Source organism: Mustelus asterias, chromosome 12 (genome assembly GCF_964213995.1).
Source record: "Mustelus asterias chromosome 12, sMusAst1.hap1.1, whole genome shotgun sequence".
NCBI classification, from domain to species: Eukaryota; Metazoa; Chordata; class Chondrichthyes; order Carcharhiniformes; family Triakidae; genus Mustelus; species Mustelus asterias.
Window position 1 is genome coordinate 13891143 of NC_135812.1, and position 17701 is coordinate 13908843.

A 17701-nucleotide genomic window follows, 5' to 3' on the forward strand; every position below is an offset into this window, starting at 1 on the left:
GGTACACTGAGGGAGAATTTAGCATGGCTAATGCACCTCTTTCGGACTGAGAGAGGAAACCAGAGGACCCAGAGGAAACCCACGCAGACACGGGGAGAACGTGCAGACTCCACACAGACAGTGACCCAAGCCGGGAATTGAACCCAGGTCCCTGGCGCTGTGAGGCAGCAGTGCTGACCACTGTGCCACCATGCCACCCTAACAATCTCAAGCAAAAAAACTGCCCTGAGGGTGGAGATGCTACAGAAGCTCAGTATGTGCCAAGCCTTTCTGAGATAGGGGTTAAAGTAGGCTTAATTGTATCTAATCCAAGCTGCAACATCCTGTACCCCAGCACTGACATTCCAGCTCTTAATGAGCAGAGAATATTGAGAGAAACAAATGCGTGTAAGCGGAATGTTTGGAAGCAGTGTAAAAACCACAGAAATTTATTTATTAGTCACAAGTAAGGCTTACATTAACGCAGCAATGAGGTTACTGTGAAATTCCACTCGTCGCCACACTCCGGCGCCTGTTCGGGTCAACGCACCCAACCAGCACGTCTTCCAGAATGTGGGAGGAAACCGGAGCACCCGGAGGAAACCCACGCAAACACGGGGAGAATGTGCAAACTCTGCACGGACAGTGACCCGAGGCCGGGAATCGAACCCGGGTCCCTGGCGCTGTGAAGCAGCAGTGCTAACCACTGTGCCGCAATGCAGTAAAGATTCAAAAGGCAAAATTCATCCACTTGCTCTTTAAATCAGCATCTTCTCTGACCAAACTGAGGTGACCTACGATTCCGCACAGCGTTACTCTCGCGGAAGGTGAACTGTTTCTCCACTTGCGGCCTCTCGCAGAACACAAAATTTGTGACTCGCTGTGAATCGAGAGAGTAGATCGGAGGTAAGGAAGGTCACCCTGAATAAGACGTGGCAACTCCGTCATTGAGAACCGTTTAAAGACACCTCTCCAGTCACTGCCGCCTTTAATTGTGGACGATTTCGGCGGCTGAATGCATTTTTGTTTTGCCCTGGTCAAATGAAAGTCTAGCACCAGTCAGTGTTTCGGGCAAAGGGCTTGAAAGCCATCAATAAATCACAATCCAAAAACGTCACTCTTATCGATTGGCCTCCCCTTAGATGTCAAGCCCTATTTCTCTTCACCACTCCCGACAAATTGTGGCGTGCTTGCGTTTGTTTGCTGATAAATCGCAAAACCTCGAGGGTGGAAGTCCAGGTCGAATACGGCGTGTGAGTGACAGACATGTACACCCTGCTGATTCTCGTCTGCTCTTGAACAACAGGTTTGCGTTTACTCCTTTGTGAGCAACATGGCGGCACGGTGGCACAGTGGTTAGCACTGCTGCCTCACAGCGCCAGGGACCCGGGTTCGATTCCCGGCCTTGGGCCACTGTCTGTGCGGAGTCTGCACATTCTCCTCATGTCTGCGTGGGTTTCCTCCGCGTGCTCCAGTTTCTTCCCACAGTCCAAAGATGTGCAGGTTAGGTGGATTGGCCCGTGCTAAATTACTCCCTCAGTGTTACCCGAACAGGCGCCGGAGTGTGGCGACTAGGGGATTTTCACAGTAACTTCATTGCAGTGTTAATGTAAGCCTACTTGTGACACTAATAGATATACTTTTAAACATAAACCATCAGGCCCAGGTTATATTGCTGGCCTGTGTCGCTCCCAGGCCAAAGTAAACATGGCAACATCTGCTCAGCTAAAACCTAATATCAGCAAAGAGAAATAGCCACTTTCCGAATCACAGGGCAGAACCTCCTCCTCTCTCTCGGGTGGGAGCTCGGAGCTGAGAAAGGGCACCTAATTCGGCGGGTTGGTGGTGTAGCTGAACCCTCTTGCTTTCCCGCCTCTTCCAGATTTATGTACTGGGTGGGAAGGCCCATGGTCGGCCAGCACACCCCACTGCCATTTGATGCCCTCAAATTGGCATTTTATAACCGCTTGAGGGACCTCTTGCCACCACCACTGGTATTCACCCAGCTGCATATGGCCCTGTTGCCACGCGGTTGGACACACCACGTAAACCTGTGCGGCGAGCTTGCCACCTCAGGTGGTGGTGGGCGGTATGGATCCTCAATCAAATGCACAGGGTGCCTGATTGATTTTTGATTTGATTTATTATAGTCACCAGGGGCGTAGCCAGGTTCTAAAGTTAGGGGGAGCGAGCACATAAAAAAGGCGCCACGACATAAAAAATGGCCGCCCCCCTCATTACTATTCCGCCAATCCCCGCCCGCCCTGTCCAGGCCCCGCCCCGCGCTGACGTCACCACAGTCTGGCATCATCACATCGCACGCAAACCAACCGTTCTTTTCTCAGTCATTTATTTTCTTTCCTTTAAAAAAACATTTATTTTTGACCAAAAAAACCTTCTCTTTTCTCAAAACAGAAAAATAAAATAAACACCAAAAAAATTAAATACATTTATATTTTCTCGGGATTTTTCAAACACCCCGTTGAAAAGGCGCCACTTTTGAAGGATGTGCTCAGGGGGAGCGGTCGTTCCCTCTGAACCCCCTCAGGCTACGCCACTGATTGTCACATGTACTAACATACAGTGATAAGTATTGTTTCTTGCTCGCTACCCAGACAAAGCATACCGTTCATAGAGAAGGAAAGGAGAAGGGTGCAGAATGTAGTGTTGCAGTCATAGCTAGGGTGTAGAGAAAGATCAACCTAGTGCGAGGTAGGTCCATTCAAAAGTCTGACAGCAGCAGGGAAGAAGCTGTTCTGGAGTCGGTCGGTATGAGGTGCTTTTGAAGGCTCTGGGTCTGTACTCGATGGAGTTTAGAAGGATGAGGGGGGATATCATTGAAACTTACAGGTTACTGAAAGGGCTGGACAGAGTGGAGGTGGGGAAGATATTCCCATTAGTAGGAGAAGCTAGGATCTGAGGGCACAGCCTCAGAATAAAGGGACGACCCTTTAGAATCGAGGGTGGGAAAGGGTGGTGAATCGATGGAATTCATTGCCACAGGCCAGGTCATTGAGTGTATTTAAGACAGAGAGAGATAGGTTCTTGATTGGTAAGGGGGGTCAAAGGTTATGGGGAAAAGGCAGGAGAATGGGGATGAGAAACGTATCAGCCATGATTGAATGGCGGAGCAGACTCGATGGGCCGAGCGGCCTATTCTGCTTCTATATCTTGTGGCCTTATACCCAGCAAAACCCTATGCAACACCCCAGACGATGAACATGGTCAGCTAGATGGACAATCCCTTTGTGTTTGACCCATTACAGAGTTTGACACGAGTAAAAGATGAAGACTTGAACGAGCGGCTGGGGAGCGGGGAACGGCGGGTCAGTTTGACATCCTGCTGCGGTGATGATCCGCCACATTCTGCACATGCACAGACATGCCCACTATTGCTGAACAGGTTCAGCTGTGATCCTCAAAGCTCTGCCGGTGTGAATGATTAATTACGGCGAGTTCCATGCACAAACTGCCTCCACCTAATTCATTAGTGTCATCCTCAACGGCAGCTTTTGGACGGTGGCCCAAGACAGAGGAAAAGAATGCAACTCGAGCCTCTACTTCCTGCCCAACCTGTTCCAGCAAGGTGCAGTTCCACTCTCCGGGAGAGAGAGTGGCTGTGAGAGTCTTGACCCCCCCGCCCCCCTCCCTGTCACCCCCCCCCTCCCGGGAAGGAAGCTGACAGATAGGCAAAGGTGCAGGCTGATATGGAGTAGGGTCGGATGTGTCATCTGAGCAGAGAGCCCCCCTGCTGCCGTAGCCCTTCCTATCCCAGGTTAAACCAGCACAAGAAAGTGGAGCGTTCTCTGCTGGAGTGAGAGTTGCTCAAAGATGATTGCTTTCCTAAAGAATGTGGTAAGTACGTGGAAAGTGTTTTAGTGGTTAGCATGTTCACACAATCTGATACGGGAGCTGCTGTGGATTTGATTTGTTTTATTATTGTCACATACAATCATAGAACCCTCACAGTGCAGAAGGAGGCCATTCAGCCCAACACGTCTACACTGACCACAATCCCACCCTATTCCCAAACCCCACATCTTCAGCCTGCTAATCCCATGACACTAAGGATCAATTTAGCATGGCCAATGAACCGAACCCACACAATCTTTCAGACTGTGGGAGGAAACCCCGAGCACCCGGAGGAAACCCATGCAGACACAGGGAGAAAGTGCAAACTCCACACAGACAGTGACCCGAGGCCGGAATTGAACCCGGGTCCCTGGCGCTGTGAGGCAGCAGTGCTAACCACTGTGCTACCGTGCCGCCCATATTGGGATACAGTGAAAAGTGCTGTTTCTTGCGCACCATACAGACAAAGTAAACTGTTCATAGCGTAAATAGGGGAGACGGAAAGGAGAGAGTGCAGAATGTAGTGTTACAGTCATAGCTAGGGTGTAGAGAAAGATCAACTTAATATAAGGTAGGTCCATTCAAAAGTCTGACGTCAGCAGGGAAGAAGCTGTTCTTGAGTCGGTTGGTACATGATCTCAGACTTTAGTATATTTTTCCCGATGGAAGAAGGTGGAAGAGAGAATGTCCGGGGTACGTGGGGTCCTTAATTATGCTGGCTGCTTTTCCGAGGCAGCGGGAAGTGTAGACAGAGTCAATGGATTTGGATAATGAATTGAATCTGGAGCGAGATCTCCACGCTCACCTTCCCTCATTTTAGGGTTGTTGCTTTTAGCCCACGTAAATAATAAGTGACGGAGAGATTTGTCGTTCAGAGAAAGCTGATTGCAGTGTTGTCCCTGCCATAGTGCCACTGGGTTCCCCCATTGGGCAGCATGGTGACACAGTGGTTAGCATTGCTGCCTCAAAGCGCCAGGGACCCGGGACCAATCCGGGCCTCGGGTGACTGTGCGGAGTTTGCACGCCAAAACATTGTGTGATTTCAGGGAGAAATTAGATACAGCTTGGGACTAAAGAGATGGCGGGATATGGGGGGGAAGGCAGGATCAGGTTATTAAATTTGATGATTAGCCATGATCAAAATGAATGGTGAAGCAGGCTGGAAGGGCCGAATGGCCTCCTCCTGCTTCTAGTTTCTATGTTTCTTCCCATGTCTGCGTGGGTTTCCTCCGGGGACTCCGGTTTCCTCCCACATTCCAAAGATGTGCAGGTTAGGTGCATTGGCCATGCTAAATTGGTGTCAGGGGGATTGGCATGGGGTTACGGGGATCGGGCCTGGGTGGGATTGTTGTTGGTGTAGTCTCGATGGGCTGAAAGGCCTCCTTCTGCACTGTAGGGATTCTATGATCTGAGGCCTGATCGAGATGGTGTCTCCGCTGCCCCTGCCGAGGGCCAAATTCTCAGGCTGTTGTCTGTGCTTTGCAGGGATTCCACCGAACGTCAGAAGTTTCCTTGCTTTTGTGGTGAACCACTGTAGTATTGTCTGTTTATATGATATGCCTGGACACGCCCCTGCTGCCTCAATCCGGGGCTCCGCCCTTCTCGGGGTATAAAGGTGACTGCTCTCTGCCCCTTTTGCCTCAGTTCGGATTAGCTATCGGTTTGGGTGCGCTCCAATTCGTTCGTTAATAAAAGCCTGTTATTTCGCAACAACGAGTCTTTGCATAATCAACGGTGCATCAGCTTTATCTCCTCCATTCCGCGCACTCACCGGGGCTTTGACGTTTGAAAGGCGACGGGAACCCATCGATTAAGTCACGTCTCACCCGTGGCTTCAGCTGTACCTCAAATAAATCTTTCGAACTTGGCACCAAAGTGATGGGATCAGGTTTCATTCCTGCCCCATTGCTGCCAAGTAACACTAACAGGATGGTATAAGTATGTAGTGGCACTGGTACACAGTTATCCCTTTTGGCAGCCATTCCCTACGCCACGCCATGCCAGCAGGAACACATGCATCGGCTTTTTTGTAAAAGGGAAATTTTTTAATGTTCCTTTTCCATGATGTTCGTCCATTTTAATATGTTAAAGAAATAAGGTTTGCCAGATCGTAGATGCAGGAAGGAGAACAAACATCTATGTGGGTGTCATGGTGGCACAGTGGTTAGCACCTTGTGGTGAACCATTGTTGGTTACCACCAGGAGTGCTGAGCCATGGTCTGGCCAGTACTATGAGTCTGTAGATATGTTACTGTTGGGGTTAGGGTTGGGCTGTTCTACCTGTTAATATAGTCCTATGGTACACCCCAGTTGGCTCCGCCTCCTGGGAGAGGTATAAAGGTCACTGCTCTGCCTGGTGACCCTTTAGTCTGGGATTGTATATTGTATATAGTAGCTCCGTTATTGTTGGCAATAAAAGCCTTTATTTCCCGGGTACATTCTGCCTCCCATGTGATTTATCGCGCATCACACCTCACAGCACCCGGGTTCGATTCCCGGCTTGGGTCACTGTCTGTGTGGAGTTTGCACGTTCTCCCCGTGTCTGCGTGGGTTTCCTCCGGGTGCTCCGGTTTCCTCCCACAGTCCCAAAGACATGTTGGTTAGGTGCTAAATTCTCCCTCAGTGTACCCAAACAGGCGTCGGAGTGTGGCGACTAGGGGGTTTTCACAGTAACTTCATTGCAGTGTTAATGTAAGTCTACTTGTGTCACTAATAAATAAACTTAAGCTTAAACCACCTAACTTCACATACAATGAGCTGCTCTGAAGGATGTAAATGTGTTGGAAGCAGTCCAGAGAAGCTTTTATTACCTGGACTGGATGGGACATGTTATGAGGCAAATGTTGAACAGGCGAGCCTTGTGTCCACTGGGGTTTAGAAGCTTAAGAGTGACTTGATTAAAATGTTTAGGATCCTGAGGGGTTTTGAGAGGGTGGAGGGCGAAAAGATGTTTCCTCTTGTGGAAGAATCTGGAACCAGGGGTCGCTGTTTCAAAATAAGGGGTTGCCCATTTAAGATGGAGGTGAGGCTGAATTTTGTTCACTCAGAGTCTTTGAAACTCTGTCCCTGAAACGATAGGGGAAGCTGAGCCTTTGAATATTTTCAAGGCAGTGATATGTAAGCAAGAGGGTGATTGATTATCGGGGGTAGGCGGGATGCAGATTCGAGATTCCAATCAGATCAGCCATGATCTTATGAAATGGCAAAGCAGGCTTGAGGGGCTGAATGGCCTATTCCTGCTCCATGTTCGCAGGTCTGTATATAAAACGGGGAGCACAGCAGCCACTTTGAATTCGATGACAGTATAATTGCCACCGTGGTTCCAGGAAGATGGTTGGCCAGGACTCGGGATGGCACAGTGGTTTGCACTGCTGCCTCACAGTGCCAGGGACCCAGGTTCAATTCTGGCCTCGGGTCGTTGTCTGTGTGGGGTTTGCACATTCTCCCCGTGTCTGCGTGGGCTTCCTCCGGGTGCTCTAGTTTCCCCCCGCAGCCCAAAGATGTGCGGGTTAGGTGGATTGGCCATGCTAAAATTGACCCTGGTGTGAGGGGGATTAGCAGGGTAAATGTGCAGGGTTACGGGGATAGGGCCTGGGTGGGATTGTGGTCGGTGCAGACTCGATGGGGCCAAATGGCCTCCATCTTCACCATAGGAATTTTATGATTCTATGACTCCAGGGCCAGAAACCTCTGAGCTGCTCCTGTTCCGCTGCTGCTCCAAGGAAATTCCCAGTCCAGGGGAACATCAAATAGAAATAGTACTCAGGAATCTTTAACGCCCCTTAGATCAGATTGCCAGTTACACACCTTCCGTGCTGCACTAGCCCACCAGCATCGCTCACACGCTGAAGTTCCAGGCCAGCCCTCGAATCTACCTTCTGACACATGTGGGAATTCTATTACCTAAATGAATCTGACAGTGGATCAGATTCAATAACGCCAAAGAGGACAGCAGTAAATACAACTCCTGTACAAATTAAGTATCTTCAATTGCAAATTAATCCCAGCAGAACAAACTTTCAGTAACAACACGAGAGTGTTCTTAGCAGCACCTGTGGAGAGAGAAGCAGCGTTAACACATAATAGTTATTCTGCTGTAACCGTTAACTGGGCCCGATAATTGTTTCTTTAATCTTTCTTTAAGGCACGGTGGCGCAGTGATTAGCATGGCTGCCTCACAGTGCCAGGGATTAGGGTTCGATTCTGGCCTCAGGGCACTCTCTGTGTGGAATTTACATGTTCGCCCTGTGTCTGTGTGGCTTCCTCACACAGATGTGTGGGTTAGATGGATGGGCCATGCTAAATTGACCCTTAGACTGGAATTTTCCCGTCCCACCTCCCACCGTGCTCCCGGGTAGAGTCCAGAACAAGGGGGAAGAACCTTAAAATTAAAGCTAGGCCCTTCTCAGGGTGATATCAGGAAGCATTTTTTTATTGGGGAGGCGATGGCCTGGAGGTATTGTCACCAGATAATTAATCCAGAATCTCAGCTAATGTTCTGGGGACCCGGGTTCAAATCCTGCCATGGTGGGATTTTAAAAAAATCCGGGATTAAGAATCTACTGATGATCATTGTCAGAAAAACCCATCTGGTTCACTAATGTCCTTTAGGGAAGGAAATCTACCGTCCTTACCTGGTCTGGTCTCCATGTGACTCCAGAGCCACAGCAATGTGGTTGACTCTCAACTGCCATGAGGCAACTAGGGATGGGCAATAAATGCTGGTCCAACCAGCGATGTCCCATGTCCCATGAATGTTTAAATAAAAATAAAAAATTTTCACACGAAGGGGAATGGAAATTTTGAACTCTCTTTCCAGCCTCCTCATCCTGGGACTCGATTGAAAATTGAGATTGGCAGATTTTTGATAGACGAGGGTATGAAGTGTTCGGAGCCAGTGAAATGAAGCTAAGATTGCAGGTCAGCATTGATCAGGTGGAATGACAGAACAGGTTCAAGCGATGGAATGCCCTACTCCTCTTCTGTGCTCTTTGATTACATTTTATATGTGCACTAGCTTTTAGTGATCTGGATACCCAGAAGCCTAAATCCTTCCGGACTTCCGGCGCTCCCAGTCAACGATTTGGAACATTTTCCCATTTGTCTTTCACGGATTCAGAGTGGATGACCCCACAGCAACCCCTGTGGGTCAGGTTCCCCAAATCCGGCGGAAGAATTCTTTCAAAGTGCAGCAACTCACCCAGATAAAAGTGATGCACTTTGAAAACATTATTCTACATGGCGTGGAACTCAGTGGGAATAGCGGGAGATTCCTGGGTGTATCTCCTGTGCTTAGAAGCATTGATAATGGACACTGTGACAACTAGAATATCAGCTTATAGCGAGACCATTACGCAGGCATGGACTGCATCTCTCTCTCGAGAAAATCAGGGCCATTTTCTCCAAAAGATTCACGACGCTGAATCAATTAAAACGTTCAGGAGTGAAGTCAGTTGATTGTTGTGAGGTAAACATATAAAGGGATGAGAAAGAAATGGCAGAGTACAGATCTGTTCAAGTTAAAGTTTGTTTATTAGTTGTGTATGTTGAGTAGGTCTCAAGAAGAAGTTCTAAGTCTGTCTGACTATATCAGAGAGACCAAACGCACACTGGGTGACCGCTTTGCAGAACACTTTCGGTCCATCCACAAGCAGGGCCCAGACCTTCCTGTCACTTGCCACTTCAACACATTCCCCTACTCTCCTGTCCACATGTCCGTCCTTGGCCTTTTGCAACGTTCCAGCGAACCCTAACACAGCACCTTATAAGTTTAAAGTTTATTTATTAGTGTCACAAGTAGGCTTACATTAACACTGCATTGAAGTTACTGTGAAAATCCCCTAGTTGCCACACTCCGGAGCCTGTTCGGGTACACTGAGGGAGAATTTAGCATGGCCGATGCACCTAACCAGCACGTCTTCCGGACTGTGGAAGGAAACCGGAGCACCCGGAGAAAACCCACGCAGACACAGAGAGAACGTGTAGACTCTGCACAGACAGTGACCCAAGCCGGGAATCGAACCCAGATCCCTGATGCTGTGAGGCAGCAGTGCTAACCACAGTGCCACCGTGCCACCCTCATCTTCCGATTTGCAGCCTTCTGGACTGAACTTTGAGTTCAACAACTTCAGAGCATAAACTCTCCCCTCCACCTTCACCCCATTTCCATTTATTTTATTTTATTTCATTTCTTCTTCATTTATTATTTCTTTCTTATTTTCATTTCTTCCATCATTTCATGGTTCCAGCTTTTTAAAAAATCTCTCTTTCCATCTTTTTCCACCCACGATAGTCTCCTCTCCCCCCACCAGGGCCATCTGTTCCATGTCTCAGGTTGTCCTTTGGCACTCTGCTTACCTTTGTTCTGTCATTTACACATTCTGATCTCGTAATGGCCGCTATTAGTACCATTCGTAGCCATGATCACCACCATTCACATTACCATTGTCTTTCTGTTTATACCATCTTTGCCAATCCCCCACCGCCCTAACAGTATAAATCTCATCCTATAATTCTATTGTCTTCAGCTCAGACGAAGGGTCATCCTGACTCGATACATTGGCTCTGTTCTTTCTCCACAGATGCTGTCAGACCTGCTGGGATTTTCCAGTATTTTCTGTCTTTGTTTCAGATTCCAGCATCTGCAGTAATTTGCTTTTTTTCTAAGTTTCGTATTGTCGAACATTAGCTACTTATTGATAAGACATAAATAATGATGCACATGTATACAGAGTAGATATACGAGCTATGAGCTAACTCCATGCTTGCTTCTACACAGGTCTCAGTCCACTCTGGGCACAGGTCTTTACATCACACTGTGGAAGCAGACCCAGTTCCATCAGAATCATGGAGGGGGTGGTTTAAATGCCCACCCCCACATAGGAAGCAGCAAGGCTGGGAGTGGGAAGGCTGACTACCCCGTGCGATCCTTTATCCCGCACTGCTGAAAATAGCTGGAAGCGGGAATGGAGGCAGGAATGTCACCTGCCAATATTAAAGGCTCCCTAACTTCATGAAAATCCGGGCCCAAATCTCTGCTGCCTAGCCTACCACAGGCTATCAATTTTGTCCTTTACCTCCCTTGTCACCACCAGCTGCCCAACTCCCCCACCCAACAGCAGGGTGGCACGGTGGCACAGTGGTTAACACTGCTGCTTCACAGCTCCAGGGACCCGGGTTCAATTCCGGCCTCGGGTCACTGTCTGCGCGGAGTTTGCTCATTCTCCCCGTGTCTGCGTGGGTTTCCTCCGGGTGCTCCGGTTTCCTCCCACGATCCGAAGATATGTGGGTTAGGTTGATTGGCCATGCTAAATTGCTCCTTAGGGTCAGGAAGATTAGCAGGGTAAATATGTGGGGTTACGGGGATAGGGTGGGATTGTTGTCGGTGCAGGCTCGATGGGCCAAATAGCCTCCTTCTGCACTGTAGGGATTCTATGATTCTATGCCCCTCACAGTCGCAGTTACATAGAAAGTTTAATGTTTCAGAGCATGAACTGTGATGGCTTGGTTGTGCAGCTATGTTTTGGTGCCCGTATTAATTAACTGTGTTTTTCTTCTTCCTCCCCAGTCTACGGAGTTCTTTGACATGCTGGAAAAGATGCAGGTAGGTGACTCTTTGTACTGGGGAGTGTTGATACTGAGCATAACCAGTGGAGGCAGCAAGAGATGACTGGAATGTCTTGGGGAACCCTATTCAATTCGCCACTCAATATGCCAAAAGACTGACGCGGGCTTTACGCATGTAAAGAAGTAGGATTGGATTTATCAGCTTGGCCAATGGTGATTGAAGGGCATGTGAAACCCTGCATAAAGACCGTACTGGGGCATTGTCATTACTGTGACAGGTCACGCATGAAGTTACATGAAAAGTAAACTTGAAATCATAGAATCCCTCCAGTGCAGAAGGAGGCCATTCAGCCCATCAAGTCTGCACTGACTCTCTGACAGAGTATCTCCCCCACCCTATCCCCATAACCCCACACATTTATCAAGGCCAATTTCCCCCGAACCTACACATCTTGGGACACTAAGGGGCAACTTAGCATGGCCAATCCACCTAACCTGCACATCTTTGGACTGTGGGAGGAAACCGGAGCACCCAGAGGAAACTCACGCAGAGAATCCACACAGACAGTCACCCGAGGCCGGAATTGAGCTGGGTTCCTGGTGCTGTGAGGCAGCAGTTCCAACCGCTGTGCCACCGTGCCGCCAATACTCCGGATTGGAACTTGAAGTTGTAACGAGGGCTAATCCACACAACATCAGAAACTTACTTAAGGCAACGTGATATAGCGTCTTTAACATAATAAAACATCCCATGGTACTTTGCAGGGGCATTGTAAAATAAATTATTACACTAAACCGTAGGGGGAGATGTTTGGTCAGATGGCAAAAAGCTGCCAGAGAAATTGGTTCAAGGAGTGTCTTCACGGAGGGAAGTGAGGGAGAGAGATAGAGAGAGGTGCGACTGTAAGAGAGGCCACATTACAAAGAATCAGATTTGAAAGTTTACTCTGAAATGACCCCTTCCTTCCACAGTAACAACACATCATCCCTTAGTTTTTGTCAAACTTTTGCTTGATTGAGACTATATTCCCTCATACACATCCTTTCTCACACTATCCTGACCAGTTCAATCCTGTCCCCACCAATAATCTCTATAAATAAACAGAAGAGATTTGTAGCCAGTTCTTTATCACTGTTCCCACTCCACCTTGAAGAAAGTGGTCTCGACTGTGATATTGTCATTCTAGTCACACTCCAACCCAAGTCATACCCTTACTGAAAGGACACAAGCACACATAGATATTTTGAACACACACAGATTGACACACACACACAGAGACACACTTGAATCTATTCACTGTTCCTTCAATGTCACTGGGTCAAAATCCTGGAATTCCCTTCCTGACAGCGCTCTATGTGTACCTACACCTACCAACTGCTCCAGGTTCAAGAAGACAGCTCACCACCACCTTCTCAAGGGCAACTAGGGATGGATAATAAACACTGGCCAGCCAGCAACACCCTAAACCCAGAAATAAATTTTTAGAAACACACACGCACATGCATGCATGCACGCATGCACGCGCACACACATGTACATGCACACACACACACACACAATTTCATAAACACACACACACAAACTGACACACACACCACATAGAGACACATGCATACACACACACACACCACATAGAGACACATGCATACACACACACACACCACATAGAGACACATGCATACACACACACACACCACATAGAGACACACGCATACACACACACACACCACATAGAGGCACACGCATACACACACACCACATAGAGACACACGCACATACACACACACGCACACAACACATAGACACATGCACACACACACCACATAGAGGCACACACACACACCACATAGAGACACACGCACATACACACACACCACATAGACACAAGCACACACCACATAGAGACACACACACACCACATAGAGACACAAGCACACACACACCACACACAGAGACACGTGCACACACAAATTCGCACACACACATGTACACACACTTATACACAAAACACACACAAAAACACGCAGATTCACTGACATAAACACTTGAGTGGGAAAACACTTTTCTGGAGACCATGCAATAACTTTAATATTCTCCCCTTTGCTTGTCCAAAGGTCAGGGATCTTCCCAGTGATTTCCTGTGCTGAGATCAGTGGTCTCACCACACACCGGGAGTGGGAGTGGGTCCGGACCTCCCTAGTCTGTGAGGCTAATTAACACATCAGCTGGTAGAGTTAGCCACCCGAACCCCCCGAGGAGGGGCACATCACGAGAGGAGTTTAGTGTCTTTTAATTTGCAGTGATTCATTTTGCAGTCGATAGATTTTTGTCAGAGTAGCCGATGTTTGCCGAAGAGACACGTTTCCAAGAAGGCAGTGTTCCTATCGAGATTTACAAGTAACACGTAGCCGGCAGTCCCACAGACGGTTAAGGCGAGCAGTCAGTTAACACTTGCCTCAGCTCCGAGCTGCACCGTTTACCTGTGACCGGTTAACAAGCAATTAATCCCCTGGAGAGAGAGAGGGAGAGAGCCCACATTGCGATCACAGAACTTTGAAACAGTGGGGACCAGTGACGTGTTAGCTCTGAGCTGTGAGACAACTAAAGCAGAGATATATTAAACCCCACAAACCACGCAAAGCAAATACACCCAAATCACATCAGCTCCAAGCTATCTCTGGTTTGGTCACTTTTGTCTAGAAAACAATGCGTTCTGTGGAAACACTAAGGATATTTGTTTTCCCTCGATTTTGTTTCCTCATGCCGGCCTCATTTTGTCGCCAACACTGTTGGCGGAATTCCCCGGCCGCGCTGGTCTAAAAGCCGGAAATTCCCGCCCGACTGTCAATGGGCCTTCACATTGTCCGCAACCCGCCCGCTAGGATTGCAGCGGCGGGCAGGATAGGAGAATTCCGACCGTTTAACCCTTCGAAGACGGCGAATGACATCCAGGGTGGTTCCGCGGTTGGCCTGCCCAAATGGCTCACCGGGAATGTGTCTTAATTGGACCCGGGTTCAATTCCCGGCTTTGGTGTGGAGTTTGCACTTTCTCCCCGGGTCTTTGTCATTTGGATTAGTCGCAGATAAAGGAACAGCACAGGAACAGGCCCTTCGGCTCTCCAAGCCTGCACCAATCATGATGCCTGCCTAAACCTTATGCACTTACGGAGTCCATATCCCCATTCTCATCCTATTCATGTATTCGTCTAGTTGCCCCTTAAATGCCGCCATCGTCCCTGCTCCCACCCCCTCCCCGGGCAGCGCGTTCCAGACATTCACCCTCTGTGTAAAAAAAACTTGCCTCGCACATCTCCTCTAAACTTTTCCCCACGCACCTTAAACAATGTCCCCTAGTACTTGACTTTTCTACCCTAGGAAAGAGCATCTGACTATCCACTCTGTCCATGCCACTCATAATCTTGTAAACCTCTATCAGGTCACCCCTCAACCTCTGTCATTCCAGTGAGAACAAATCATGTTTATCCAACCGCTCCTCATAGCTAATACCCTCCAGACCAGGCAACACCCTGGTGAACCTCTTCTGTACCCTCTCCAAAGCATCCACACCCTTCTGGAGATGCTTTGGAGCGGGTACAGAAAAGGAGAGTCAGTCTGGTGGACCGACACTGAGATTCCACTTTTCTCTCTGAGGAACAATGGGAGGAATTTTCCAGCCACGCGCGCCTCAATTTCTACCCGAGTTAATGGGCCTTTGAATGGTCCGCCAAATCTTCTGTATCGCCCACTACGATTCCCACAGCGGGCGAGATGGGAAATTTTCTGCCATAGTTTCAGCCGTCTTAATCAACCTTCATTCAATTTTCATTTTTAAATACACCTTTTTTGCGGCAAATTAATTTGTCAAGGGAACAGAGCTTTCCTATTCACAGTGAAAACAACACCAGATAAGAGTGACACTGGCCATGTGCCTTTGTACTGTTACTTCATTAAAACAAATCAATATTTCCTATAAAATCATGACTAAACGCAGCAGTCCCTGTTGGTGGGGCATTGTGCAAGTCTTGTGAGTTTTTAAAAAATTCTCCCCGAGAGATTGGCAACTTTGATTGCCCTTGAGCTGAACATTACAGAGGGTAGTGAAGAGGCAACGACATTACTGCAAGTCTGGAGTCACACAGATACCAAAGTGGGTAGGGGTGGCAGATGGGTCTTCGACCATTGATTGTAGTTGTCACGGTCAGAAGTCTCACAACACCAGGTTAAAGTCCTGGTGAGACTTTTGTGAGACTTCTTACTGTGTTTACCCCAGCCCAACGCCGGCATCTCCACATCGTTGTCACGGTCACCATTTCTGAGACTAGCTTTATATTCCGCAATTATGAATTGATTTTAAATTCCATCAGTTGCTGCAGTGAGATTTGAACCCATGTCCCCAGGGGCACGTACCCCTGACCTCTATGAGCCCAGTGACATTATCACCATCCCTCCATCACGCACCCACCCCGCCAACCCCCCTCGTCCCCACCCAGCAACGTATTCATAGATTAGATTTTACTCGTGAGATGGACCCCCATTCAGCACTGCAGGCACAACTCATTAAAAGGCCTTAGATCATAATTCTGCCTTTGCTTTAAGACTGTTTGATTTTGATTTGATGTATTATTGTCACGTTTTTTTAATCAGTGTCACAAATCGGCTTACATTAACACTGCAATGAAGTTACTGTGAAAATCCCCTATTGGTATACAGTGAAAAGTATTGCTTCTTGCGCGCTTCACAGGAAAAGCATACCGTTCATAGAGAAGGAAAGGAGAGAGTGGAGAATGTAGTGTTACAGTCATAGCTAGGGTGTGGAGAAAGATCAACTTAGTATAAGGCAGGTCCATTCAAAAGTCTGACAGCAGCAGGGAAGAAGCTGTTCTTGAGTCGTTTGGTACATGACCTCAGACTTTTGCATCTTTTTCCTGACGGAAGAAGGTGGAAGAGAGTGAAGGTGACTCCCCCATCCCGCTGTGCTGATTTTTTAGCGCAGCGGGCCAGGAGATTCTAGTGCCAGCCGATCCACGCAATTCGCACTGTGTGTCCGGGCCTGAGTGCGTCTCCCACGCCAGATTTCTGGTGCCGTCAGATGAAGTGAGAGTGTATGTTTCTAAGCTCGGCACTTTTATTTCCTGCCAAAAGAAGTATGTTGTCTTGAGCTCTGATGCAGGAAAAGAGCAATCGCAATGTTGCCATTTTTCAGTTTATTGATTGCGGGGACATGATCAAAAACAATCACAGTTGGGTCAACACACTTTAACATGGCAAAATATGCTGGTTGGGATAATAATTCACTGTTCTAGTTCGCCTCAGACACACACACCATCAATAACACATGCATAATCAGTCCTTCACAATGCAAGTTATAACTAATTCAATATTACCTCCCACTCCTGTGATTGCTTTTTAATTCATTCATGGGACATGGGTGTCACTGGCTGGCTGGCCAATATTTATTGCCCTTCCCTAGCTGCCCATGAACTGAGTGTCTTGCTGGGCCATTTCAGAGGGCAGTTGAGCGTCAACCACATTGCCGTGGCTCTGGAGTCACATGCAGGCCAGACCGGATAAGGACTGCAGACTTCCTTCCCTAAAGGACATTAGTGAACCAGATGGGTTTTTCCGACAATCGACCATGGTTTCATGGCCATCAGTAGTTCTTAATTCTGGATTTTTAAAATTGAGTTCAAATTCCAACAACGGCGGGATTCGAACCCGGGTCCCCAGAACAATGGCTGAGTTTAATGGCCTATCCACCTAACCTGCACATCTTTGGAGTGTGGGAGGAAACCGGAGCACCCGTAGGAAACCCACGCACAGACATAGGGAGAATGTGCAAACTCTGCATAGACAGTCACCCAAGGTTGGAATTGAACCCGGGTCTCTGGCGCTGTGAGGCAGCAGTGCTAACCACTGTGCCACCGTGTCTTAGTAGTGGTTGAGGAAGCTGGTGCCCAAGGTTAGATAGGATGGGCATTGATGTCCTAATGACCTTTTCCAGTCACCTTTGAGTATCTCCCCACTGTAAAAGCTGACCATAGTGTGGATGCTAACCCTAAGATAAGCATCTCTCGCAGTTTTCACAGACTCTGCGGTAACTAACGGACTGACAGTCTGACACAGTCAAAATCTTAGCCCGTTGATTTAATTGTGAAGGGGAGTGACCAAGCTAAAGTCCAGGTATCTCTATTTCCCTTATGGCAGTTGCCGTGGCATTGAGATACAAAACAGGATGTGTGTTTGTTGATCTACTTTGCAAAAGTGGCCGGAATTTTATTGCCCCACCCGCCACGGGAATCGGAG

At 48.1% G+C, this 17701-nt stretch overlaps 2 protein-coding genes across 23 annotated transcripts in view; one reads left to right on the forward strand and one right to left on the reverse strand.

The window, feature by feature from the left end:
- Positions 1-17701, reverse strand: part of exo5 (exonuclease 5) — a 449516-nt gene that overhangs the window by 291567 nt on the left and 140248 nt on the right. The window lies entirely within an intron of this gene.
- Positions 1-17701, forward strand: part of LOC144501264 (rap1 GTPase-activating protein 2-like) — a 361906-nt gene that overhangs the window by 241725 nt on the left and 102480 nt on the right. For all 22 annotated transcript variants that reach the window (XM_078224781.1, XM_078224802.1, XM_078224785.1 and 19 more), the window contains one exon: positions 11399-11434. In XM_078224781.1, coding sequence (XP_078080907.1) covers positions 11399-11434 — 36 coding nt within the window. The remainder of the gene's footprint in view (positions 1-11398; positions 11435-17701) is intronic.